At 40.7% G+C, this 26005-nt stretch overlaps 1 protein-coding gene across 50 annotated transcripts in view; it reads right to left on the bottom strand.

The window, feature by feature from the left end:
* clasp2 (cytoplasmic linker associated protein 2) overlaps window positions 1-26005 on the bottom strand; it is a 71996-nt gene that overhangs the window by 19191 nt on the left and 26800 nt on the right. For 17 of the 50 annotated variants that reach the window (XM_047384631.1, XM_047384630.1, XM_047384628.1 and 14 more), the window contains 18 exons: window positions 17503-17640; window positions 14509-14585; window positions 14325-14417; window positions 14082-14227; window positions 13044-13179; window positions 12846-12916; window positions 12637-12696; window positions 11329-11406; window positions 11078-11245; window positions 9985-10025; window positions 9420-9566; window positions 7775-7798; window positions 7445-7462; window positions 6757-6858; window positions 6531-6557; window positions 3749-3775; window positions 503-676; window positions 286-330 (listed from right to left, as the gene is read on the bottom strand). In XM_047384631.1, the coding sequence (XP_047240587.1) occupies window positions 286-330; window positions 503-676; window positions 3749-3775; window positions 6531-6557; window positions 6757-6858; window positions 7445-7462; window positions 7775-7798; window positions 9420-9566; window positions 9985-10025; window positions 11078-11245; window positions 11329-11406; window positions 12637-12696; window positions 12846-12916; window positions 13044-13179; window positions 14082-14227; window positions 14325-14417; window positions 14509-14585; window positions 17503-17640 (1572 nt within the window). Of the gene's footprint in view, window positions 1-285; window positions 331-502; window positions 677-3748; window positions 3776-6530; window positions 6558-6756; window positions 6859-7444; window positions 7463-7774; window positions 7799-9419; window positions 9567-9984; window positions 10026-11077; window positions 11246-11328; window positions 11407-12636; window positions 12697-12845; window positions 12917-13043; window positions 13180-14081; window positions 14228-14324; window positions 14418-14508; window positions 14586-17502; window positions 17641-18838; window positions 18991-26005 lie in introns of those variants that run through there. The other 33 variants (XM_047384645.1, XM_047384643.1, XM_047384640.1 and 30 more) reach the window with 19 other exon arrangements.

Below are 26005 nucleotides of genomic sequence, written 5' to 3' on the forward strand. Positions count from 1 at the left end.
ACTAACACTGGTGATTAGTATGGACAGGAGGAAACGTGTCCAAGAGGCCTGGATAACTGACTATGGGTGCCCTTCACCACCACAAACACAGCATTGAAGTCAGAAAAATTAGAGAGGGGAGATCTACGAAGCCAAGGCAGCAGGACTGTTGGAGGGGGTGGGATGGTGGGAGGTAATTATAGATTTGAAGGTAATAGATGGTGATGAAGGAGTGATGGGTGGATGATTAAGGATTAGAATGAGAATAGATTGATTAACAGGGTCTGATCAGAGCTGGAGCCTTACCTCCTCTGGTGGCACCATTGTAGTTTGAACTAAAACTAGAAGGAGCTAGAGGACAGAGGAAGCAAAGGGAGGAGGAGAAAAGGAGACAGAGTAGGAGAAAAACAAGGTTGGGATTCATGTATATCTAGAGCGTGTTGATTCATCTCCTTCAGAAAACTGACACAGGAACACCTTAATCATGAATTTTACTGTCTCAGTCTAGCGGTCACGTCCTCACCGACAGAAAGCCGAGTGGGTGAAGAGTCCCTGGAGCAACCCTGGCTGCGGGGGATGCGGCTGCGTCTGTGTCCGTCCCCAGTAGCTCCGGCGAGCACCCTGTGAGCCCCCGAGCTCATGGTGCTCAACGCCGTAGTGGTCAGCACGCGACCCGGAGAGCCACTCCTGCTGCCAGCTTCAGAGAGGTGGACAAAAGAGGAGAAGACACAAACAGAGAAAAAAGTCAGAGCTCTGTCCATCAAACAAGTGCAGCTAAAGACGATACAACAAAATTTATGGAAGCAATCCCACTTTTAATACTGTATATAAAAACATTTAACTACCCTCTGCACTAATTGCCACCACAGCTAAAGATGTGTAAAAAGCCCCTGAAATAAATTAATGTAATATTTCTTGACTTTGTATTTCCCTTGTGTATAAATATGTGGCGACAAAGAGGATGTTCTCTCTTGGCTACTTTTCAAAATAAGAAAGACAAGAGAACACGCTGTTCAAGTAAAGCAGATGTGCGTTGATCCTCATGAGCGAAGGAATGACAAAAAAATAGCTGGACTTGATCATTTATCATCATGGGCTGATTGTTTGGGAGGCATGCCTGGAGAATGAAAGCCGTTTCCGTCCTACCAGCACAAATGTAAACATGCAGAGTTTATTGAATGCTACTGGAACTTTAACAGGAAGTGTTCACTTTGCTGGAACGACATTGTGGTCCAGTTTTTCAGGCAATCAATACTTCAAGTCGGTCTGGTGTTAAGGATGAACAAGTAAGACAAAGCACCTTCTGGCCACTGTTAAATACAGTGGAGGATCTGTGATGCTGTGGGACTGTTAAAGGCCCTAGAAACCTTGTCAGGGTGCACAGCATTACTTCGTCTTTGAAACAGAAGAACAGAAGGCGGCTTTTTACACATCGGGTGCCAATAATTGCAAAGGATGATAGCTTACTAACACGACATCAAGGACAACGTGTATGTTATTAGATAACATAGCTGTGTTCAATGTGATTGGAAAGAGGATTTCTGGGATTGGCAGAGCTACAACCTACACCAAGTTAACATTGGAACAAGACATTAGCACAGAATCCTTCGTATCAATAAAAATACAACAGAGATGGGACAGTTTTTAAATTATGATACTAAATTCAATGCTCAAAACTGAGCACAATAAAGTCAGTTAAATGTTTGGATCTGATCAGTTAAATAGAATGAAATCAATAACAGGTGCACTAAAGGGGCAACAATGAGACGACCCCAGAAACAGGGATAGTTTTGGAGGTGGAATCCACTGACTTTTTTGACTGCTTTTCAGTAGTTTTGCATTTGACCAGGGTCAGTGTCACTACTGGTAGCACGAGGCCATACCTGGACCATGCAGACGTTGCAGTCTCAAGGCATGGAGGAGAGTGCCGAAGACAGGCAGTTACACTAGGAGTGCTGGACAAGGCTGTCAGAGGTCCTTAACCCATCACCAGGACCTGCATCTGCTCCTTTGTGCAAGGAGGAACAGGATGAGTACTGCCAGAGCCCTACAAAGTGACCTCTAGTGGGACAATGGAATGAATTTCTCTGACCAAACCATCAGAAACAGACTTCAGGAGGGTGGCCTACTGGTGTCCTCTAGTAAGCCCTGTGCTCACTGCCCGGCACCGTGGAACTTGACTGGCATCTGCCAGAGAACACCAGAACTGGTCATTTCACAGATGAAAGCAGGTTCCCTCCGAGCTCATGTGACAGATGTGAAAGAGTCTGGGGAAGCTGCAGTGAACGTTATGCTGTCTGCAAGATTGCTCAGCATGATTGGTTTGGTGATGTGTCTGAGTTTGTCTGGGGAGGCACATCCATGGAGGGACACACAGACCTGTACAGAACAAACAATGGCACCCTGACTGCCATTAGGTATTGGGATGAAATCCTTAGACCCATTGTTAGACCCTCCCCTGGTGCATTGGGTCTTGGGTTCCTCCTGGTTCATGATAATACCTGGCCTCATGTGGGAATAGTATGCAGGCAGTTCCTGGAGGATGAAGGAATTGACACCATTGACTGGCCTCCATGCCCCCCTGACCCAAATCCAATAGAATATCTCAGGGACATAAGGTTTAGGACCAACGCAAACAGGTTGCAGTTGAGACTGTCCAGGAGCTCAGTGATACTCTGCTCAGGATCTGGGAGGAGAGACTCCAGGACACCATCCATCATCTCATTAGTAGCATTTCCCAACATTGTCAAGCAAGCATACAAGCATGTGGGTACCATACAAAGTACTGAGCACCATTTTGAGTTGCTGCAATGATATTTGAGCAAACTGGACTAGCCTGCCGCATCAGTTTTTTTGTTTTAATTTCTCAGTTGCTTCAGATTCAGCTCTTTGTGGGTTGATAGTTTTCATTTTCATTACATGATGTGGCATCCTTTTGTTCCTAACACATTACCTGTTCCATGCCAGTATGGATTTCCAACATGATTTTTATTTCCAATTGAGATCTGATGTGTTTTCAAAGTGTTCCTTTTATTTTTTTGAGCAGCATTGTATTTCATATCCTCTTTCCCCTGGGGATCCTGTCTCCAAGTGCTAAGCCCACACAGTGACCTGCTCTAATACAACCCTTAGTACAAACAGTTGTGGTGTAAAGGTGTGAGGGGTTTGGATCAGAGGCTCTGGTGCTCAACATGATACTGAACCCACATGGGAGTGCAGACCAGTCTATCTCGTGTGAAAGACAAAAACGGATCTAAATCCACCTCCATACACACAAACACACACCGGTGATTCACATCAGAGTCCTAGGGCAGAGCAACAAGCACCCAACTTAAACAGATTATAAACAATGCTTATATAAGAAATAAAGTCACACATTTCCAATTTTTAATCAGGTTCCCTGTTGCAAATTAAGCCTGTGTGACCGGTTATGTTTTTATTGCTTCTTTTATTTCTTTATATTTACAGACACATTCATATAAAGTGAAAAAATAAAAAGTGATATATATATAAAAATAAAAATAAACTAAATCTTTAGCAAATCCAAACACGAGTGGGTGCAAAAAACTTGAAGCTCCAAAAGCCATGCGATTAGCATGAAAACTAAGCATCCATAATGTGTAACTACATATCCCAGCATGCCTTGTCTACAGTGCACAGAGCATTAAGGGATCTTTCTATGGACGTGTGGGTAAAAAGAAAGGGAAGTCACCAAACAGACTAGCATTAGGAATTGAAGAAAGAAAGAACAGTAGCGGCATAGCCTTACCACCAACAGGGTTAGCAGACTGAGATCCTGACACATTAAGCCCATTGGTTGAGAGAAGGGGGAGAGGGCAGAGGTAAGGAGGGAGGCGAAGGAACAGCAGGTTAAACCAGATGAATTATGGGTTAATGCAGAAGCGTCATGGAAGCAAGACAGCAGAGTCTGATGGGAGCGCATCCTTGTGTTCCAAAGCAATAATGAAGGTAAAGTTTCAGCATGTTAGTGAAATAAATTTGTTATTAAGGAAACAGAAACATAGACAAACTGAACCAGCTGCAAATGGTTGACTGGGAAAAGCAGCACATGTTTGGACTACCTGTCACAATGGGGAAATACATTTTTCTTAAAGGAAAAATCCACACATTCTCTCTCACACATGGGGAAATCTTTAAAACTCGTTTTAGGGACATAAAATGAATCCTGAAATTTAAGCTTTAAAAGTCTGATCAGGAAACCTGAAAGCGCCTCTCCGTCCAAATGTTCAGGTTAGACTGGTTAAAAAAAACTAATTAATCCAACATTACGCTACACATATATCTGCTTTACCTGCCGCAATATACAGTACAGACCAAAAATTTGGACACACCTTCTCATGAGAGTTTTCTTTATTTTCATGACTATGAATATTGTAGCTTCACACTGAAGGCATCAAAACTATGAATTAACACATGTGGAATTATATACAGAACAAAAAAGTGTGAAACAAGTGAAAATATGTCTTATATTCTAGGTTCTTCAAAGTAGTCACCTTTTGCTTTGATTACTGCTCCGCACACTCTTGGCATTCTGTTGATGAGCTTCAAGAGGTCGTCACCTGAAATGGTTTTCCAACAGTCTTGAAGGAGTTCCCAGAGATGCTGAGCACTTGTTGGCCCTTTTGCCTTCACTCTGTGGTCCAGCTCACCCCAAACCATCTCGATTGGGTTCAGGTCCGGTGACTGTGGAGGCCAGGTCATCTGGCGCAGCACCCCATCACTCTCCTTCTTGGTCAAATAGCCCTTACACAGCCTGGAGGTGTGTTTGGGGTCATTGTCCTGTTGAAAAATAAATGATGGTCCAACTAAACGCAAACCGGATGGAATAGCATGCCACTGCAAGATGCTGTGGTAGCCATGCTGGTTCAGTATGCCTTCAATTTTGAATAAATCCCCAACAGTGTCACCAGCAAAGCACCCCCACACCATCACACCTCCTCCTCCATGCTTCATGGTGGGAACCAGGCATGTAGAGTCCATCCGTTCACCTCTTCTGCGCCAAAGATCTCAAACTTGGACTCATCAGACCAAAGCATAGATTTCCACTGGTCTAATGTCCATTCCTTGTGTTCTTTAGCCCAAACAAGTCTCTTCTGCTTGTTGCCTGTCCTCAGCAGTGGTTTCCTAGCAGCTATTTTACCATGAAGGCCTGATTCACTCAGTCTCCTCTTAACAGTTGTTCTAGAGATGTGTCTGCTGCTAGACCTCTGTGTGGCATTGACCTGTTCTCTAATCTGAGCTGCTGTTAACTTGCGATTTCTGGGGCTGTTGACTCGGATAAACTTATCGTCCACAGCAGAGGTGACTCTTGGTTTTCCTTTCCTGGGGCGGTCCTCATGTGAGCCAGTTTCTTTGTAGTGCTTGATGGTTTTTGCGACTGCACTTGGGGACACTTTCAAAGTTTTCCCAATTGTTCGGACTGACTGACCTTCATTTCTTAAAGTAATGATGGCCACTCGTGTTTCTTTACTTAGCTGCTATTTTCTTGCCATAATACAAATTCTAACAGTCTATTCAGTAGGACTATCAACTGTGTACTGTATCCACCTCCTGCACAACACAACTGATGGTCCCAACTCCATTTATAAGGATTGAAATCCCACTTATTAAACCTGACAGGGCACACCTGTGAAGTGAAAACCATTTCAGGTGACTACCTCTTGAAGCTCATCAACAGAATGTCAAGAGTGTGTGGAGCAGTAATCAAAGCAAAAGGTGGCTACTTTGAAGAACCTAGAATATAAGACATATTTTCAGTTGTTTCACACTTCTCTGTTCAGTATATAATTCCACATGTGTTAATTCATAGTTTTGATGCCTTCAGTGTGAAGCTACAATATTCATAGTCATGAAAATAAAGAAAACTCTTTGAATGAGAAGGTGTGTCCAAACTTTTGGTCTGTACTGTATAAAGCACCTTAAAAAGCATTCATACTCCTGTAAATATTCCACTTTACATAGCAGCCACATATTTCTATGTATTTTATTGGGATTTGATGTGACAAACACAAAGTAACTTATAATTGGGAAAGGGGAGTAAGGCATGATTTTTGATATTCTTTTAAAAAGAACTAAATTTTAGAAGGTTAAAATATAAGATTTGACATTAAAATAATTTTCATATTTTTATCAGGAAACAGAATGCCCGGGCTGCAAGTACTTTGAACTTGATGATTTTTGCCTGTTTTGGACACCACTGGTCCATCACTTAAAATCCAACTAAAACACATTAAAGTTTGTGGTTGAAACTGGACAAAATGAGAAAAAGCTCAAGAGACATGAATACTTTTTCAAGGCGTTTTCAGCGTTTAGGTACCTTTCTTACAACGTTAGCCAAATCCACGCTAAGGCTGCGAAAAAACAACATATTCACCACACCAACGTCAGTGATGAGACACAGCATGCTGAGAAAACACAAACACTATTCTTTATATGAAACACCTTGATCAAAATGAGAGCAGTAGCAGGTGGGCCACCAATCCCACTGTGGGACACAAAAACAAGCACACTCCGACAAACAGACAGAATACCTGGTGTGCAATCGGATTCGTCGGAACCTGAAGGCACAAAAACATATTCATGGAGCTTATTGTTACCATGGCGGCCACAAGTTGTGAAACCCCCACAATCAGCGCCTGGGAAAAACGCATCTTTACTTTGATATATTTGTGATGCCATAGCTCGAGCCGAACGCTTCATTCACATTGGGATTTAAAGCATGCCCTGATGGGATGGGAGGGAAAAAAAAGTACTTACGTTGTGACTGGGAGACCATCTTAGTGCGGCTGCGCCCTCGAGAGTCCACTTGACTTGGCGCAGTGCTGGCGGTCGACAACGGTTGCTTGGTGCGAACTCGGCCTGCATGTAAGGGAGGACGACAGACATTTATTTCCTCTCTACAACACACCGTCTGCCACAGAACAGAGCCCAAAAACAGAGGAGCACTACAGCAGATGAAACTTTTTTAATGCTGTAGGTTTCTCTCTATTCAGACATTTACATGCAGGAAGCTGCAGATGCATACAGCAGGAATGCTTCAGAGGCAAATAAGAAAATAAGCTGAAAGTGATTATAAAGCCACCAACCAAAGCAATGTATTTGGAGGTATTAATCAAGCAAGAAGCCTATGCACCACACAATAATCAGTGGACTGTTATAATTATTGTAGTGATTATTTTCTTTTTTAATAGCAGAAAATAATTTACTTAAATATTAATAAATTAACTTCCTACTACTCTGTTAGTCTGCAAAAGTAAATGCTAGAAGAGAAGAAATACAACATTAGCTTTAGCACCTGAAAGTTTTATTTTAGGTCATTCTTTTATAGAAAAAATAAGAAAATAAAAACACTGGATCTCTGCAAATAAATGTTGAAATTTACAATTACTTTAATTGGGTTATCCCTAAAACACCACCACAAAAAGACACCTAACAGGAATCTTACCATTGTCTGACCTGGTCCCTACAGACAGACACAGAGGGAGCAGGTTGTAAATTCTGTGGTGCCACCTTAAATAGTGTATGTTTAAAACATCACATGACATCACAACTCATCCTGCATAGCCTGACAAAAAGAAAATTACTGACTGATGCAGTTCGATGCAAATGCATAGGGGTGAGATTCCTCTTATCAGTTAATAAAAAGCAGGGAATAACTTCCAAGTGTACATGATGGACAGCAGGGGGGCGCTGTGGTCACAATAGTTTAAATGAGCTGGGATGAAGTGATTAAAGGGAGAAAGCAAAGAGATGAAGCCGAGTGAGATCATCTTACCATCCGTTTTATCAGAGGCCTCATCTTAAGTAGCAAAGAGAGATGAAGAGGAAGAAATAACAGAAGGAAAGTATATAGATACCAACATATAAGAAAAAGAAGGAAAAAATTGGAAGAAAATAGATTTTTAACAAAGGGTGTGAAAAACAAGGAAAGAAAAATTACAAACATGGGAGGCAAAGAAGAAAAGGGCAGATAGAGGAAAAAGAAAGGAGCACAAAGGGCATTAGTAAGATAACCTTTGCTCAAAGAAAGAATCATGCAGATGTTCGTCGCCACAACAAATTTATTTTATGTGACCGACCAGCACAAAAACGATGCATGCTTTTCCAAATGTTTTACTGTAAACAATTAGGTGTGCATTTTGATTTGACTCACTGGACTTCAAACTTTGAAGAAACAGCTTCCACTGCAATTACAGAGTCAAGTCTCTTGAAATATTTGTCCTATTTGCACATCTAGATATTTAGAAATTTATGCACATTCCTCTTTGTGAAACAGCTTAAGCTCAGTAAAGACTGGATGGACCACAGGAAAAAGCAATTTTCAAGTCCTGCCAAATATTTCCATGTGGATTTGGGTCTCGACTTCGACCGGTCCATTCTTGAATGATTAGGGTCGTTGTTCTGCAGGAAGGTGAAGTCTTTTGCACCCTCCTACAGGTTTTTCCCGTATGTACCTCCACCCATATTCCCATTAAGTCTGTCCAGCTTCCATTTCCCTGCTGAAAATAAGTATTTCCGACAGCATGATGCTGCCACCACGTTTCATGGTGGGGATGACGTGTTCAAGGTGATGCGCAATATTAGCTTTTCTCCAGACACAGTATTTTGCTTCTAGGGCAACAAAAGTTTAATGTTGCAAATCACTCAACTAGATCACCTTCTTCTTCTTCATCGCTATGAGATGTTCAAAGCTTGGAATATTGTTTTATAAACTGACTCTGCTAAAACTTCCCCACAGCTTTCTCCCTGGCATGTCTGCTGTGTTCCTTGGTCTTCACGATGCTGTTTGTTCACTGATGTTCTCCGACAAACCTGAGGCCTTCACAGAACTAATGGAACTATACTGAGATATACTAGATATTTTTTTTGGGGGGGTTCAGAGTAAAGTATGCGTGTCACACTTTTCAAATGTATTAATTTGTATACATTTTCAAAACCACATGGCCTTTTCCTTTCACTCCGCATTTCTGTGCTAGTTTGTGGTTGGTCTATCACATAAAATCCTAATAGAACACATTTCAGATAGTGGTTATAATGCAACAAAGTTTGAATAGGTTCAATGAGTATGAAGATATTTGCAAAACACCGAAGGCATACAAGCTAAAACAAAGAAAAGTAACAACAGTCTAATAGTCATCCACAGAACATGCACAGAACATCAACAAGTGAACGGGAAAGGTGGCAGGAGAGAAGAGGAGAGGCGGTCCAAGCACTGAATAGTGTGAGTCTGTGGCTTCATCCCTGAGACGAGCTTTTATAGAGAATGGGTTTTATCTGAGTATCAAACTTCAGAAGCACTACCTACCCCTGCACTAATCTGATGGAGATTTCATCTACCTGTCTCATTTCCTGCTGAGCACACGCTGACCAAAACCTGCTCTGTCCGATCAGTCACCTAACTTGCCTGTCAGGGCCCTTACCCAGAGAGGAGTAGGAGCCGGGGGGCAGACGGTTCGCTCCCCTGGTTTGTCCGACGTGCCGGTATTTAGCAACTGCTGCTGCGTTCACATCCACATCGCTGCGGGAACGCTGCAGGGAGACTAACGAAGCCCCCCCCTTTGCAGGGACTGATGGGACAGCAGGAGCAGGGCGGATGTGATGGGGTGGTGGGGGGTGGTGGTGGTGGTGATGGGATATACAAAAAAAAAAAAAAAAAACAAGAACATCACAAACACATGCGGGCACTGTACTACACATACAAAACACCATACAGTAAACAACCACACACATACACCAAAGTGTATGTGTGCAATAATACGAAATCACATGATGAGGTGACTGCTCAGGGCTGGACACAAGATGATGTAAATGGGAATAATGGGAAAAGATTTTGAAGGAGATGACATTTGCTTTACTGTGTGTGTGTGTGTGTGTGTGTGTGTGTGTCTGTGTGTGTGTGTGTGTGTTTGTGTATGTGTGAGTGAGATCTAAACATATGATTGAGTGTGTGTGTTAACAGCCGCTCTGTGGGTGTGCTTGACTCACCTCGCCCTGGAGCTGCTGACCACTTGGAAGTGAGAGGACGACTGATGAAAGAGGGAGATAACTGGGTCAGTACACAAACACTCATATAACAAATGTAACAGCACTGTCAAAAGAAACCTCTGAAAAGATGGGGTGGAATCAAGTCGCCTTACGATGTTTTGTTCCCCTTCATTCTACCTTCTCACACTCTAAAACACGGTGTATGGTATACCACAGGAGAACTGACTGATAATACCGGTGCAGCTCAAGTTAGAATATCCTCAAAAAGTTAATTTATTGGGTTAGTCAATTCAAATCTATACAAAGACACAGAGTGAAACATTTGAAGCGTTTCTGTTCATTATGATGATGCTGACAGCATCTTCCAGCAGGACGTGGCACCTGACCACACTGCCAAAAGTTTTTAATGCCTTTAATGATCATGGTGACCCGGTTATTGATTAGCCAGCAAACTGGGGTGACCCGAACCTCATAGAGAAGCCATGCTGTATTGGCAAGAGCAAGATAAGAAACACCACACCCAAAAAAGCAAATGATCTGAAAGCTCCTATCAAATCAACCTGGGCTTCCTTTACAACTCAGCAGAACCTGAGGCTGATTGCTTCCTTGCCAAGACGCACTGACGCAGTAATTCATGCAAAAAAAGACCCAGCCAATTATGACTTTCATTAGCTGTGAGCCATAATCATAAAAACTAATATGAATCTATATAATACATTTTATTTTTTGAATTGAATTACTAAAGTAAATTACCTTTGGCTTAAAGTTAAATACTGGGGTTCGATAGAAGAGGCTCTATCTAATAATTAAGAAAATATGTTCAGCTTTTATAATCACAGTTACATGATAGTTATTGTTTTTAAAATGTAAGGGGATGTCCACTTAAAACCATTTACATATTTAAGAAGCAGAAAGTCTGCAAAGCAGGGAGCAGATTAACTGGGAGAGTTTCCCTGATGTTAGCTGAAAGACTAGAAAATGGGTCAATCCATTTCCTCCAAAATGACTTTAGTGCCAAGACTTAACTGTGGTGTTCCAGCAAGCTAGAAAGTCTAAAGTAAGTAACAGATGAGCAGTGCTGAACATTTATTACTTAAGGCTCTCCTGGGAAGAAGATGAGGAGCGGTCACTCTGGGGAAGAGAGGCCACGCTGCCAGAGCTCTTTAGACAGGACTGCAGCGTTTTCTGGTAGGATGGCTCCAAGGAGTTGTAAAGAGCGTCGACTTCTGCTGGGAAGTGGTTCCTCAGACCCCAGTAGGTCCTTGAAGAGACAAACGTCAGGTTAGAAGGTAGAAAAACACCAACCAACAGTAGTGAGCAGGGATGCGTCTGAATCCGTCTTACTTGCGGGCCTCCACTCTGGCCTCTGAGTCGGCATCTCGAATTCCCTTTTTGATGCTTTCGACCAGAACAGCAGTGTGTCTGGGGTAAAAACATTGAAAGTTTTACAAATGAGAAGCCTTAAGAGAGAAACTAAATGTCATAATTTGTAAAACATGAATGTGTCCTGCAGATATGCTTCTGGATTTGAATGGCTTCAGACTAAACCATTCTAACCAGTCGCAACAGTCCTCCGAACTGGACACTGCATTCACAGTTTTGTCATCTGAGTAAGAACTTAACAATTAATTACATACATATTAAAGAAGAAATTACATTTAGGATGATTTTACTTAATAACAAAAGAATTCATCAAGTTAAAGTTTTTTTTTCCAGAGATAGAAAGGTCCTAATCATTTCAGAATTTGAAAAAACTAATGAAACTTAACTAGGTCTTATCAAATCAAACCTACCATACCTTAGTGACGAATCTTTTTCTATCCACTCTACAACGATGAACAACTTTGTGTTGATCCATCACAAAATGTGCCCTTACCCGTGTAAGTGTATGCCCTTAATTAACACACTTAAAGGACTGCACACAGGTTGTATGTTAATGATGATCTGCTGCAATTTAATTTATCTGCTGCACTAAACAACCCGCTGTTAATCTTCACAAGTTAGTCTGAAGCTTTTGCTTGAGACAGACAATAAACTGGTTTTCCACGTAAATAACCAGTCCAAAAGAAAGTTTAGTCATTTTACCACATAACTTGCTGGAATTTGTAAATCTGTGCAATTTTACAGCAAAACTGCATCATTCTACATCTGTTCAGTTTGGTCGTGTATTAGAAACGTCTTAATAACAGTTCAAGAGGTCTGTGTCACATTCAGGAGAAGAATAAAAACCTGTCCAACACTTGCAGTTATGATGTAGTTGACACAACATACAGTTAGTATTCCCATGTTGTTGTTTCATAAGGTGCACGACCAAAAAAGACTGGGGAAATATCTCTAAGACTCAACAGTACACCATCTTGGTTGCAAAATAGGACTAAAACTAAGCTTGTGGCGGCGCTGGTGGTGTAGGGGCGAAAGCGCGCGACCATATACAGAGGCTACAGTCCTCGAATGGCGGCTGTCCCGGGTTCGAGTCCCGGACCCGGCGACATTTACCGAATGTCTCCCCCTCTCTCTACCCCTCTATCCTGTCTACCTACTGTCAAAAAATGGAAAAATAAAGGCCATCTCAGAAGATGGACAAGCTTAAAAAACTAAGCTTGTCCATCTTCTGAGACAGAAACAGAGAGTGGCTGGTTTTAATGTCCTCACCTTTCTAGAGAGTGGGTCTGCCATTCCTGTAGAAGGTGGTCCAGGAAAACATAACAGCGCCTAGAGAATACACATTTATCTTATTATCCAACCACAAAAAAACTACGTTTCCCAACAGTATCATCCTAAGCCTTGGGTCGTAGCCCAATTATGAGGTGTTTGTGCCAACACAAAGAGATTCTCTGCATCAACGCCTGTGTTTGTCTCACCTTCTTACAGCCACAGACTTGGATGTGCAGTTGCTGGTTATCAGGGGGATGAGCCGGGGGACGTGAGTGTGCTGCAGAAACAAACAGTATGAAATGAAAGATTAAACACTAGCTGCACTTACACCGAGCAGAAGAAACATTAGCACAGGAACATCCTGTGCTAATGCTAGTGTTTCTAAGTGTTATGGGTAAACTCACCCGTATAATGATGCGGATGGCGGAGACACCGGAGGTGGCCATGACTTTGGCACAGTTGGGAATGAGATTGAACAGAACAGGGACGATGGCTTCGGCTCCATGGTCAAACTTATTCCCCAGGACTGATGAGAGATGGCTAAATAAGGAAAGGGATACACAAAAAACAAAGGTTGGACACAGCTTAACATAAACTACATGGATGTTGTACTGTTAACCCCATAATGCCCGGCTCACATTGCAATATTTTAAAATTGTTGGTTGATTTTCAAAACCAGCAAGACATGGCCAAAAAAAAAAAAAAAAGGAAGCTAGAACAGGTCTGGTCCTATAGTGTGTGGTGCCCAGCCACACAGCAAGCACCACACACCGCACACGGGAAATCTCGCAAAGAATCTCAAGATCAAACGTTCAGAGTAATTCCCCTCCGTGTTTCTGTCACCTCGCTTTCTGATTGGCAATACGCCACATTCGACAGGCTCGTTTGTCCTCGAGGGAACACACCCCACACGGTAGGTTATCAGGCCAAGACAATCAAACATGTTGAATTTCCCCAATTTGAGGTCGGAGCTGTCCCGACGTGCTTCCGAGCTGACTACATCACTCCTAACACACCAGCAGGAATATCTAATTAGATTATCTTTGGAACATCCCGATAATCAGGGCACGCTGGAGGGGATGATTGAGTCAAAAATCAGCAGAAAAATCCCGCCGTGTGAACCAGGCAGAACATTGTGTCAGAACAGTGTTCAAAAACAGTTACATCTGATGCAATCTACTTGCAGATCCGAAGAACATGCTTATTGATTTTTTGTGACTTTGCTATAAAAATATCTCTCTCTGGTAATTTATTCCTGTAATCAATTACGGCACCCACATATGTTTTATTTAACAATTCAACAAATTTCCAGACTAAACATTTACAGATAATTCAGTTGTAAAGTTGAAATAAAAAGAGTTTTGTATAACTATATTGAACGCTTTAAATATGGAGCCTGGAAAGACAGACTGACAGACAAAAGACAGGAACCCAGCACTCACGCCACAGTGATGCAGGCCTCTCGGACCACTTGTGAGCGCAGGTCTTTAGCAGACAGTTTGAAGGCTCCATCTAGTAACCGTAGATGCTGGTAAAAACAATCGTAGCTGGCTGCGCCCGCCACCAGCAGGGACCGGATTTTCTTCAGCTGCAATAACAACCAAAAGATGTTCAGGAACAGGAACAGGAGAACCCCAGCTGCAAAGTCAAATAATTTTAAGACTACAGAGGGGGTAACAACTAACAGCGATGCATCTCTGGTCCCAGTCGTGTTTGTCATCAGAGAGGATCTCACGGATCTTATTGAGGTTGTCCTCAAGGTCCCTTGTGGAGTAGATCTAGAAGAGAAAGCAAAAGGATGAATATTAAGCCATTAAAAGGGACGAAAGTTTAGAAATGCCCACGTTTAAGCTTTTGGGTATAATCTACCTGAACAGTAGGGACATCTGTAAAGGCTCTAATAAAATCTTCTTCATCAACTGCTCCAGCACTTTCTTTAGACACTGCAGGGACAACAGAAGAGAGACAGTTAACAAGTCTAAAGAAAAGTCAAGTGGAGAGTGCATAAGACCCTTATAACAATAATTCTGTAGAGTCACAGTCAGATGTAGCTGACTGGGCTTTAATGGGCTTCCCAGCATTAATGAGCATGCCAATCACAATGCTGCAGGGTCTGAAGGTCTTGTAAAACATTTCTTCTTTACCTCTGGCCTAGTAGGTTGGTTTTCGTCTTCTTTATCTTTTACAGAAAGCTTAAACAAGTGACATCTAGCAAATTTAGAAACATGGTTTAACTCGTTCCAGCTTCCCAACTGTCACGTGTTGGACCCCGCTGTAGTAACTGAGGCTCTATCAAATTGGACTGATAGTGAAGTCGTCACAGTAAGGTTTGAGAAAACTCAATTCCAGATGTAGCTTTAAATGTTTTGTTTGAAAAAAAAAAAAAGGATCACATTTCCAATCTTGTTTGCGGTCTATAAAGCATTTAATAGTCTTATGTCTAAATACATTCCAGAGTTGCTTGTTAGGAACAAACCATATAGACCCCGCAGGAGACCTCTTCATACAGTGTTCCCAGGACAAGAACTAAACAAGGAGAGGCAGCGTTTAGTCTCTATGCTCCTCAGATCTGGAAACCTTACATTATGTGAGTAAGAACAGTGCTATGAAAATAAACTTGCCTTGAATATTTCTGCAAACTAATACAGACAGTTATTAATCTGATGGATCAGACTACTGTGACGTTTGGCGGTGCTAGAGTGTGTGGAAATACAGTACAAAGAATCACATTCAGGGCAATGCCCTTACAAAACACCAAAATACTCCGATTGTTTTTAATTTTCTACCGAATGTCAACAAAACAAAACAGATTTTTGTTGATTCAGGAAAAATCAATTGAGTCACACCCCCCTCCTCATCAGCGACGCTGCAGTGGAGCAGGTCAGCAGCATCAAATTCTTGGAGGTGCAGATCAAAGATACCTTGACTTGGTCTTTCCACACTTCTGCACTAGTGAAATAAGCACAGCAGCGTCTAAGCTTTTGGAGTCGGATCAGAAGAGCAAACCTCTCCCCTCCCATCCTGACAGCTTTCTACAGAGGGACAATAGAGAGCATACTGACCAGCTGCATCTCTGTCTGGGTTGAGGCCTGCAAAGCCTCAGAATGGAAATGTGTAGAAAGAGTGGTGAGGACAGCGGAGAACATTTTTGTAAACATGCTAATAATTGTCTGTGGGCAAGTGTCAAATCAGCATACGGCATGATTCTGTAGGCCAGATTATAACATTACTGTATTAAAACTCCTTATTTTATTGGTCTCAGGTAACGTTCTTATTCTCTGAGAAGCTGATTGTTGTGTTTTTGTTAGCTGGAAGCAATAATCCTGAAACCTAGGAGAAAAAAAACACTCTGTATGTAATGACTGTATACGAGTTTCTTTTTGAACTGAATTGATCAAATAAATTTACTTTGCAATGGTAATCTCATTTCTTGAGATGTAGTGATTTTATGTTTTCTTGATCTAATTCTTCCAGTGCACGACCTTTCCAAAAACACCACTTCCTGCAGCCGTTACCTGAACTCATGCCGCTCGACAAATCGGACCCAATGATTTCAGCACGACAATGTAAATCTGTCGAAACCTAGACAAGTCTTTTCCTTTAATCAAATTTAATATAACATGACATAACATCTAGAGATGTAGTTCTGGGTGAAGAACACCAATAACCTCCCTGGCTTTGCCTCTTACAGCTGCTCCAAAGTCGATAAGATTTAATCAAAGTGAAGATAACAATCTTGTTTTTAACCTACTAAAACCCTACATACGTACTCTTGCTTGACTGCAAAATTGTGTCCCCCAGAAGTATATGTATCTATGTTTGCCGTGGCTGAAAGTGACATACTATTACTGTCTGTTCATGGGAACAAAGCTTCCTGCCAAAAAAAATTCATTAACTGCAAAGAGGGAGGAGCAATAATTAGTAAATAATCAATAAATAATTAGAAGTAATCACCACAAGAGGTGATTTGAGAAGGAGAAGAGGAACAATAATGTGCATCTTAAAACACAGATCTAGTAAAGCTAACTACAGATCTATCAATGATGATAAGGAATGGATGAAGATATATCAGATTACTGGATAAACCTAGAGAGGGAGAGTAACAGTGAACCGTGAAGGTTTAATTCTCCTCATACTGTAACTTGAAAGCCTTGGAGAATCTAAACCAATAAATCATCCTTCTTAGGACACTTAATTTTTATTTGCATACATCAAGGTCAAGGATCAGCAACCTGTACAATCTGCAGAGCCATTTCTGCCTCAAGCCTATTAAATAAAGTCTGTCTAGAGCCACAAAATCGACACAATCTTAAAAAAAACCCAGAAGATAATTTATCAAGTTTCATATTTACCTACTTTGTTGTAATTGTTTTGTTTGTTTATTTTATGAAAACCACAAAACTTATTGCTCTGTTTTGGGGTTATTTTTATATATATATCTATATAAATATATAAAAAGTGATTAAACAAAATAAATATGCAATGCAATGCAATGTGTTTGAACAGGTCAAAGATACTTTTAAAAGGATTTTTTTAAAGATTTATTTCATTTCAGGTACTGGTTGAGAGGAAAACAGAATTATTAGAAAAGTTTAATTTCTAATATGAATATATTACCATCCTTAATCATCTGTAATACTAGAATCTAAAAACCAAAGCCACATAAGTTCTTATACTTGGATGGGACACATTTACTCACAGGGAAAAAGGAACTCATCTGGGAAGTAGGAACCAGTGCAGGAGTAAACTCAGAGCAAATGAATATAAATAAATCATCTTCATGAGCTTTTGCTCTTTTGTTTGCTTGAACCATGTTTGGTTCATGCCAAGAGCATCATGTGAGTGTAAACGTAAAGGAAATACCTAGCTTGCCGCTGGTAGCGCTGGGCCTGCGTGCAGCAGAGGACTCTACGGGTTTCTTGGGAACTTTAGGAACCTTGAAAGTAGCCTGAGCTGAGGAGGAGCGTCCGTCTGTGCTGTCGTCATCGTCGAAACTACGATCTGTAAAGGGAAGACGGAAAGTAGCGTCATGATACGAGCCAAGATCTTTCAAAAGAAGAGAGTAATTACAATAGGCCAAAATGTAAAAGAAAAATACTCCAGGTGGGTTTTCAGGGTGTATTTATAATCTTCCTCAAGCTTCCAAGTTGGACAAGTGAAAGGTGAATGTTTGTCCCCACTTTGTCCCCTCTGATATCACCAAGAACCTTTATAAATGAAGGCGTCATTTTCTTGATTAAAGAAATGTAATTATAAAGAAATTGACTCAAATAAAACTACCGGTAAATGACACAAGGTATTCTTTAAGCACCTGAAAACACTGGAACAGTTGTCTGCATGTGTTATAACAGGTGTATTTTTTTCACCTGTGTTGCTTCATTAAATACATTTCTCTCGATTTTGTGATGATATGGTCCTGCTTGTCTGAAATAAAGATAAATAAAATCAATATTGATGAGAAAAAGGTAAAAAGCCGTTACTAATGATGCCCTGCAAGACTGTGGCTGAAAATAGTGCAATTGATTTGGAAAATTCTCCTTTATTGGTCCTTTAAAAAAAACAACTTCTAATCAAAAGAGAATCGGTGGCCGTGGACTTTGGGGAGTTCATTCAGAAATGACTAAATCAATACTAATTATAACCACTCCACTCACTGGAAAGAAATAAAAAGCTAACCCAGATACAAGAACAATCACTTGAATTGGCCAAAGTTGCATCCATTTGCTCGAGCTATTCCAACTCTCCAAGTAGTGACGGACAGACCTCCTCTGGGGACCGATCCTTTTTGTGAATGCTAGCAGAAATAAAGCAAGCCAGAGATCTGGGACTTAAACCTAAGACCCGTCTGCAACAATGATGTGCAAAATATATGTGGACACACACACACGTCCACTGTGGAGATCAAATTATTGGCCCAGGAATGCAGTCGCGCTCTGGTTGCTCTGACGACAAGCCATGGAGAAATGCGCTAAAGCCACCACCCTACACACCGACACCTACTTCGACTCACTTACAAACAATCAAGAGATTTTCTCCATCAAACAGATCAGAGCATGAACGTAAACAGGGGCTCAATGCTCCAGTCAAATGGAGGGTCTGTTGTGTGTTTCAAAGCAAATGCAGAGACAAATACATACATGGTCTGTCATCCATTAACATTTACACACACCAACATAGCGGACTCCATCCCTGCACTTACAGTCACAGATCCGCTGGCAGATAAGTCGTCTCATGCTTCTAGGAGGGCGTGGTATTGTGGGGTCTCCTCTCTTCTCCAAGCTGTACCCCAAATCAAACACACACACACATACACACTTCTCACACACACTTCATGGGAAGACTAAAGCTGTGCACGGACGCTGTCCAAAATCACAAAAAAAAAAAAAAGGGCCCCTCCACCCATACAAGTGCCGGCATTTTCTTCCATTTCTCTCTCCTCTCTATCCCTCCCTCTCCCCATCCTCAGCCTCTCTCCTTCCCTCGGCAGCCTCACGGCCAATCAGATGGGAGGTGACATCATGGTGCTCCAGCCAGTGCGGAGGCAGGCCTCTCAGTTTGTGGTGGGAGAAAGAGAGAGAGAGAGAGAGAGAGAGAAAGGGAGACACACACCCAATCAGACGCCGCAGGAATATTAACGGGGCATCTCTGTGTCCATGCCAGACCGCCTAACCTGAACTCATTATCCCCGACAACGCAGTCTCTCACGCCCGCCCCCCTTTTCAGCTGCGTGTCCACTTATTAACAACACGGTCATTGTTTGCTCAATAATGTTGGAAAAAGAAAAACACCCAGTTATATGAGCACTCTCTTAAAAAAGAACAAAGGATGAACAGACAATCATCAAAGAGAGGTGATGAGTAGGATGGTTGGACCACACCCATCTGAGGCCTTGACGTTCCCACTCACGATTTAGATTTGATTTGATAAACCCCTCCGATTTGATCAAGTTAGCCAGAAAATGAACAGCCAACGCTAACCAAATGCAGATATGTGTGGCAGGCCTATAACCATAATAGGGCTGTAAACATTTCAAACAACGTTGCTGCTCTTCTGCAGCTTAATGCAAACAACTGAATGACCAGGAAGTGAGCATCCATTGATATATCAGTGTTGCACATGCTTGCACAGCCTGTCAATCGAACAGCAAATGATCCCAGATCTGAATTATCCCCAACCTGCCATTCGCTTTACAACTGACAGAGCAATAGCAACATGCAATTTGGTGGGACATAATATTTCAAGTAGCACTCGTTCACACTCGACAACAGTTATCAACAACCGTGCTGCAATGAAACATTTGTGCAGTCCTGATAGTAAATGTGTGAAGTGAACACACCACAGGTTTAAAAAGAGCAGGACATTAACACAAAGATGCATACATGAAAAAACCTTTGCATGGTGATTTTTCTAAATAATATTCACTAAGACAGTTTTCTTCCTTTTTAAATCCAATTTTAAAAGTCAAACTACTGCAAAAAATCTGTAGAAACATGGGAAATCACAGCAATAACAAATAGAAAAGACAAAAACAAAATAAAAATCACTTACAGACTATTTCTTTAGTAAGATGTACCATTTTCTAACAAAACTCTAGGGTCATAATCAGCAATACGCCATAATGGGCATTGATTAGCAATAACTGGTTATCACACGGTTAGTATCCTTTGCTTTTGTCTAGTCAGACCCCAGAGGAGTACATGTGTCTGGATGAAGTGCAGAGCAAAGACAACAGAGACTGAGTGGATCTCTCAGAGAAGGGTCTACACACACAGAAGTGAATTGCGTGGCACACATCACCATCTTGATCGCTGATTTATTAGCTTCATGTCAGTTCACCAAACTAACATTTCACTCTGGGTTGAAAGGGAAGGAATGGTGATGAAACACCGGCTGTAAAATTACACATAAAGCAAGTCTACACAAACCCACAAACAGGAATGACAGCTCCCCATGTACTAGACACGGTTGCCATGGAAACTCCAGGCCGAGATTCCCTCCTCTGTTTCAGGAGAGCAAATCAAAGACACGAAAAATAAGGGAAAAAAAGGGCTGGTTAAAATGTTTAGATTTTACAGTTTTCCCAAATTTATTTCACCATATTTGTGCATAAATTAAATGGGATAGCAAAACCCTGGTTCTGTTAAACTGCATATCCTACAAAAAACAGCCAAAAACAAGCTGATAGGTGATAGAAAAGAAGGACGAGTACGGGACTTCGCTTCGTCATGTGGATCTCAATTACAAGCTGACACAAAGAAATGGGAAATCCATGTTAAAAGAGAAAAAGCAGACGAAAGCCGCATTTAGAGATCTGCATAAGCCGTTTTATTTTTTACGTTCTGACCAAAAAGGGGCAGTACTGGTTTGTTCTCAAAGATGATTTGTGTAGGTTTAAAGGTTTTGAAATTATTGTTTGAAATAGTGGATGAAGTTAGCAAGGCAGTCGGAGGTGAAATGTATGCCATGTAATCAAGAGCAAATTGAAATCTTTGATCATGATAGAGAATAGACACTTCAGATGGTAAAAGACATGCCCTATATAAATGGTGGTGAAAGATGTCCCCCTATCCAAGCCAAATCTTGCATAACTGCTAAGAAAAAAAACAAAAACAGCCTGGATTCATCTCACCAGCCGAGGCATTGCAAATTACATCAGCTGTAGTACTACATTTTTTAAATTTCAACACCAGCATAACGTTCAGGGGGAATTACACTCACTAAACAGACAGTCTGTGTTAGAGCTGATCTGATGTAAGCTGCAGGGATGCAAGGATCTCACAAATTCCAGTTCAAAACCAGGTCACAATGAGCAGGTTCCCACACAAAAGATGGCACAGAAAAATCGTTTTACATTAAAGAAAGCTCGTATGAGAATGGCAATCAGAAGGAGAGAATTATCTTGATTGTGTAGAGATTTATAAGCATTAATAAACAAATAAACAAATATGATCTGCTAAGGAAATTTCTGCTTCCCTGCAACAGACATTAAATCAATATTAAACTGAACAATACATCTAGAAACAAAGGCTAAATATTTATACTTACAATAAAATGAACTATGTACATCTATAAAAAACACCAATTCTTTCCTGCTAATAACATTACACCAGGTATATTTAATAGGACTGCATGTTTTTAATTTGAAGACAAATGTTTTGATCTGGCCAGTCAAAAACTAAAATTCAATCCGTTCTTTGATCTCTGAATGTACTACAGAACAGTCACACTAGCAGCACCACCCTTTGGTGTGGAAATTATTACAGCAGGAAGAAAACTCAGTAATTTTCAGTATCAGTGAAGTCAGAGGAGACATAAAAGCAGTAAGACGCTTCTAGAAAGGAAACAGTTTTGTTCTGTTTCGCTGAAGAGTCAAACTAATGGGACCTGCTGGGTCAGTGGAAATCTCACATCTAATCTATTTACTAACTCTACAGGAAACAGACTGGTGTTTACAGCTACTAATGCAAATCATGATCAAATTTAAAGCGACTAAAGACTGTTTAAAACTTCAAACTCTTATTTAGGATTTGTTTCGAAATTGTGAAATCCTGCTTAACTGAAGAGCTGTGGAACGCTGACTGCTCTACTGTTTATCAGGAAACAATCTGGTGGACTTTACTGCATTTGAGACAGCTCAGTAACTCTGGGCTGTTTTTGAAAAAACTGTTTTATTTTATTAATGAACATTTTACTTTCAAGATGGTTATATTTCCAATTTATGCACAAAGATTGTAAAAAAAAAAAAAAAGATATGTATAAAAAATGTTAATACTAAGTTCTAAAAGAGAAAGAAGAACTGGATAAAAAAAATTGGTATCGGCTTTACAAAACCACTTTTCAGAAATTGGCTACAAATCGTCTAATCGATGCATCTCTTACCAAAATATATGGAAGAGACGTTACAGCGTAATTTGAGACGGAATATCCATTAAAAACTGAAGGGGAGGAAGAATAAGACGCAAATAAGGCACACACACACCATCTCGGTTCCAAGTGGTGCAAAAGGGATGACCCATAATATTCAGAGGAAAGCTTTGCTATGGCAACCAGTCTAGCCTGGAAACAGGGTCATGGCGATGCAATGGAGCAGAATGGGCATGTCTGCAAGAGAGGGTGAGTGAGATATGCATGTATGTCAATCCCTGTCAAAACCTAAGTACTATGCAAGAAATGAAAGCTGGTACTGCTGGTCAGAATGCAATGCAATAAATCTGTTTTCTATACCTCTCTTCCAGAAAGGACTAAATGATGTCAGGCAGTATCTGGGCCTAGAACCAGCAGCTGTGTCATGGTTCATGCCTTCTCATATGAACACTAGAACCATGCTTAGCTTGCATTTACATTGTCAAAAAATACACTGAGGATCAAACAGCTGGGTCCTGGAACTGATTATTTGGAAATTATAATGATAGTTATAATTTGAGGACACCCCCAGTTTCCCTCCTATGGACAGATGTTGTCCATCTGTGCCAAAGCACATGGGTGAAAGGACATGAGGTTTAAGCCGATTTCAATTTAAAACCATATGCTGACAACATTTTGTCTGGGTGATGAGACTAAACAGACATACGCCCAGTTACCACTGCATCATCCTCAGCTGCCATAGTGGTCTAGATAAAATGTCCCTGTCATCTTCGTACTACTGCTGTCCCTTTGGTGTCTACCGCCTTCGCTCTTTTGTTTGCTCAATGTTGCTCTCTGTTTCTGTCATGATGAATCAGGGAGAGGCAGTGATAGGCACAGCGCTGTGATTCGGCCTCTGGCACGGATCTCGGTCAGCTTCCTCTTTCTGTCCTCAAAGCAAATGCCAAAAGTTGGCCTAAAAGCTATGTGGGGCAAGGACGAGCGGGAACACTTCCATGTGCCTGAATTTCAACAGACTGAAGGAAGTTTTGTCCTAAGCTAAGAGGTCGAGAGGCTTCCTAGATTTAGTGTGGACTGTCTGAGGTGCTGTTTGGCTTGAATGCCAGCAAGCTTGAAGTTACTCCCACCATAAACGGTTAAAAAGCTTTTATTTTTAAAATGTCAACTTAAGCAAGAGCAACAACATTACCCCCCCCCTGGTTTTGGCCCTCAAATCTTCCCCAGAGAGTTCCAAGTGAATTTTTCTTTTAAATCTTTTTACACTTTACAACAATTTTAAATTATAAATTGGCCATTCAAATTAGAATCACCGCATTTAATCATTTCAAAAGATACATTTTTATTTTACTACTAAATAAGATCAATTTGTTTTACCCTGTGATTATTAATTTATGTTGAACCTAGGGATGCAAACAATTAATCGACTTATGATTAATTGTCAAATAATGGTTTATTATATAAGAATTTGTTCCATTCGATTAACTGATAGTTATACATCTTTCTGTTCATCTTTCAGATATTTTATTCTATTCAGCAACCAACTGGGTTCCTGTTTTGTTATATTTTATAAATATATCTATGTTTAATAATGTGTGAGAAAAACCACATTTTTCTGTTTATTCAGTCGGTATTTAGTACAGCTGGCATAATAAATTACTAAATAAATAAATAAATAGACCCTCTTGATCCAAGGAAAAACTCAGGTTTTTAAGAAAATGGCCGCTTATCAATTAATCGTTAGTCGATCAATAAGACCAATCAACTTTAAATCAACTCATTAATTGATATCTTGCATCCCTATTTGAAACTATCCCTCATTAGAGCCCCGCTAGGTAGGACCAAACGTTCTCTATTAAAACAATTACACAAAAGATTGAAGAAAATAAAACTGTAAAACAAACTTAAAAAGTACAACTGCAAACTAAGTGATGACAAAACATTTTAAACTAATTTATGCCTCAGAACACTTCGAGTTCCCACACCCCCCCCCCTTTTTTTTTGAACGATTTCCAAAAAAAACAAAAAATTATAAAAAAATAAACCTTACAGGATTTATTTCAGTGAACTTTGCTTGTACTCCACATTCTCACTACAACTACATTTACAAGTCCTGCTTTGACTCCAAAAGTGTGTATTGAAAACAAGGGAAACCATTTGCTCTTCATCCTCCACTATCTCCACATAAACCAGGGATTACAGCATTTCAGGGTTCAAATATTTACCTTAAAATCCCTGGTGGGAGCTGCTATTTTTGACAATATAATTTTTTCCAGATAGTTAAAACCCAAAAGTATCTTAATTCCCTCTTTTCAGAAGTTCAAATAATAGGAGTAATACCAACTCCACTCTAATGAAAAAGAGTCATACAGTGAGCCAGAGCGGGGACAAGATAAAAGAAGACCTCTATCATGTTAGAACAATCCTAAAGTCAAAAAAGGGATTATAGCTTATACAAAGGCCATTTTCTAAGCCTATAGGCTATAGAGGAAGAACAAAACAGATGAACTTGTAGGAAGAAACCATTTTCTGCAGAGGTATGTCAGCTCTCCATCCAGGTGGCCACAAGAGTCAGACATCAGCAGATAATATGCCGATCGCATTACAAAATCTTCTAGTTAAATGCTTTTATAGAATATAATTCTGTCAGCCATGGAGCTGTGTAACAGTGACTGCCCTCTCACACACACAGTGTGACATCTCCTCTAGTCTTTAATGATAATAATAGAAAGGCTTGTGACTCAGCAGAGTAACAGTAAATGAACAGAAAACTTAAGAATCTTACACAAAAACAGCTATTTTACAATAAATAGCAAGTTGGACACCACTGTATCTGAACTGATAAATAAAAATATAAAATCTGGTGACAAAGTACATACTGCATGTTCATGTGTGCCAAACAACAAAAGTTACTGAGCTATAATATGTCTAGTACAACAGTAAAGCAGATGTGCTGGTAGTTTGTTGGTAGTTGTTTGTTTGTTTTACTGTATGCTCTGGAAGCTGAAAAACTAAAGTAAAACATTACTTTACATCAGGAGTCCCCAAGCTCTGGTCTAAATCCGGACCCAGAGAGCGTTTTGTCCAGACCGTAAAACATTTCCTCATTTACTATGTAGATATAAACATTTTGTTCCTGCCGGCTGATGCGTCTGACCTTTGAACAGGCACGACGGAGAGCTATGTAGGTCAGCGACATTCTGGTCCACACTCCAAACCAGCTGGTGGCGATACTGCACCACATCATTGTATGCCAACCACCAGAAAACGACAAAGTAGAAGCTATGCGGCATCCGGGGTTGCTAATGCCCCTTTTCAACTGGCTCGTTTTAGACGGCGCAGTTCCACTCTACTCGGTCCGGTACCAGTTGTGTTTCCATTGCTATTAACGTTACTATTAATAGCTGCTAAGTTACTAGCTTGGGAACTCACGCTTGCTGACAGTACATTGACTTGGTGGTGCACAGATGAGTGAGTAAAAGAAGATGGCTTTGACAAAAATACG

Source organism: Girardinichthys multiradiatus, chromosome 13 (assembly GCF_021462225.1).
Source record: "Girardinichthys multiradiatus isolate DD_20200921_A chromosome 13, DD_fGirMul_XY1, whole genome shotgun sequence".
Taxonomy (NCBI): Eukaryota; Metazoa; Chordata; class Actinopteri; order Cyprinodontiformes; family Goodeidae; genus Girardinichthys; species Girardinichthys multiradiatus.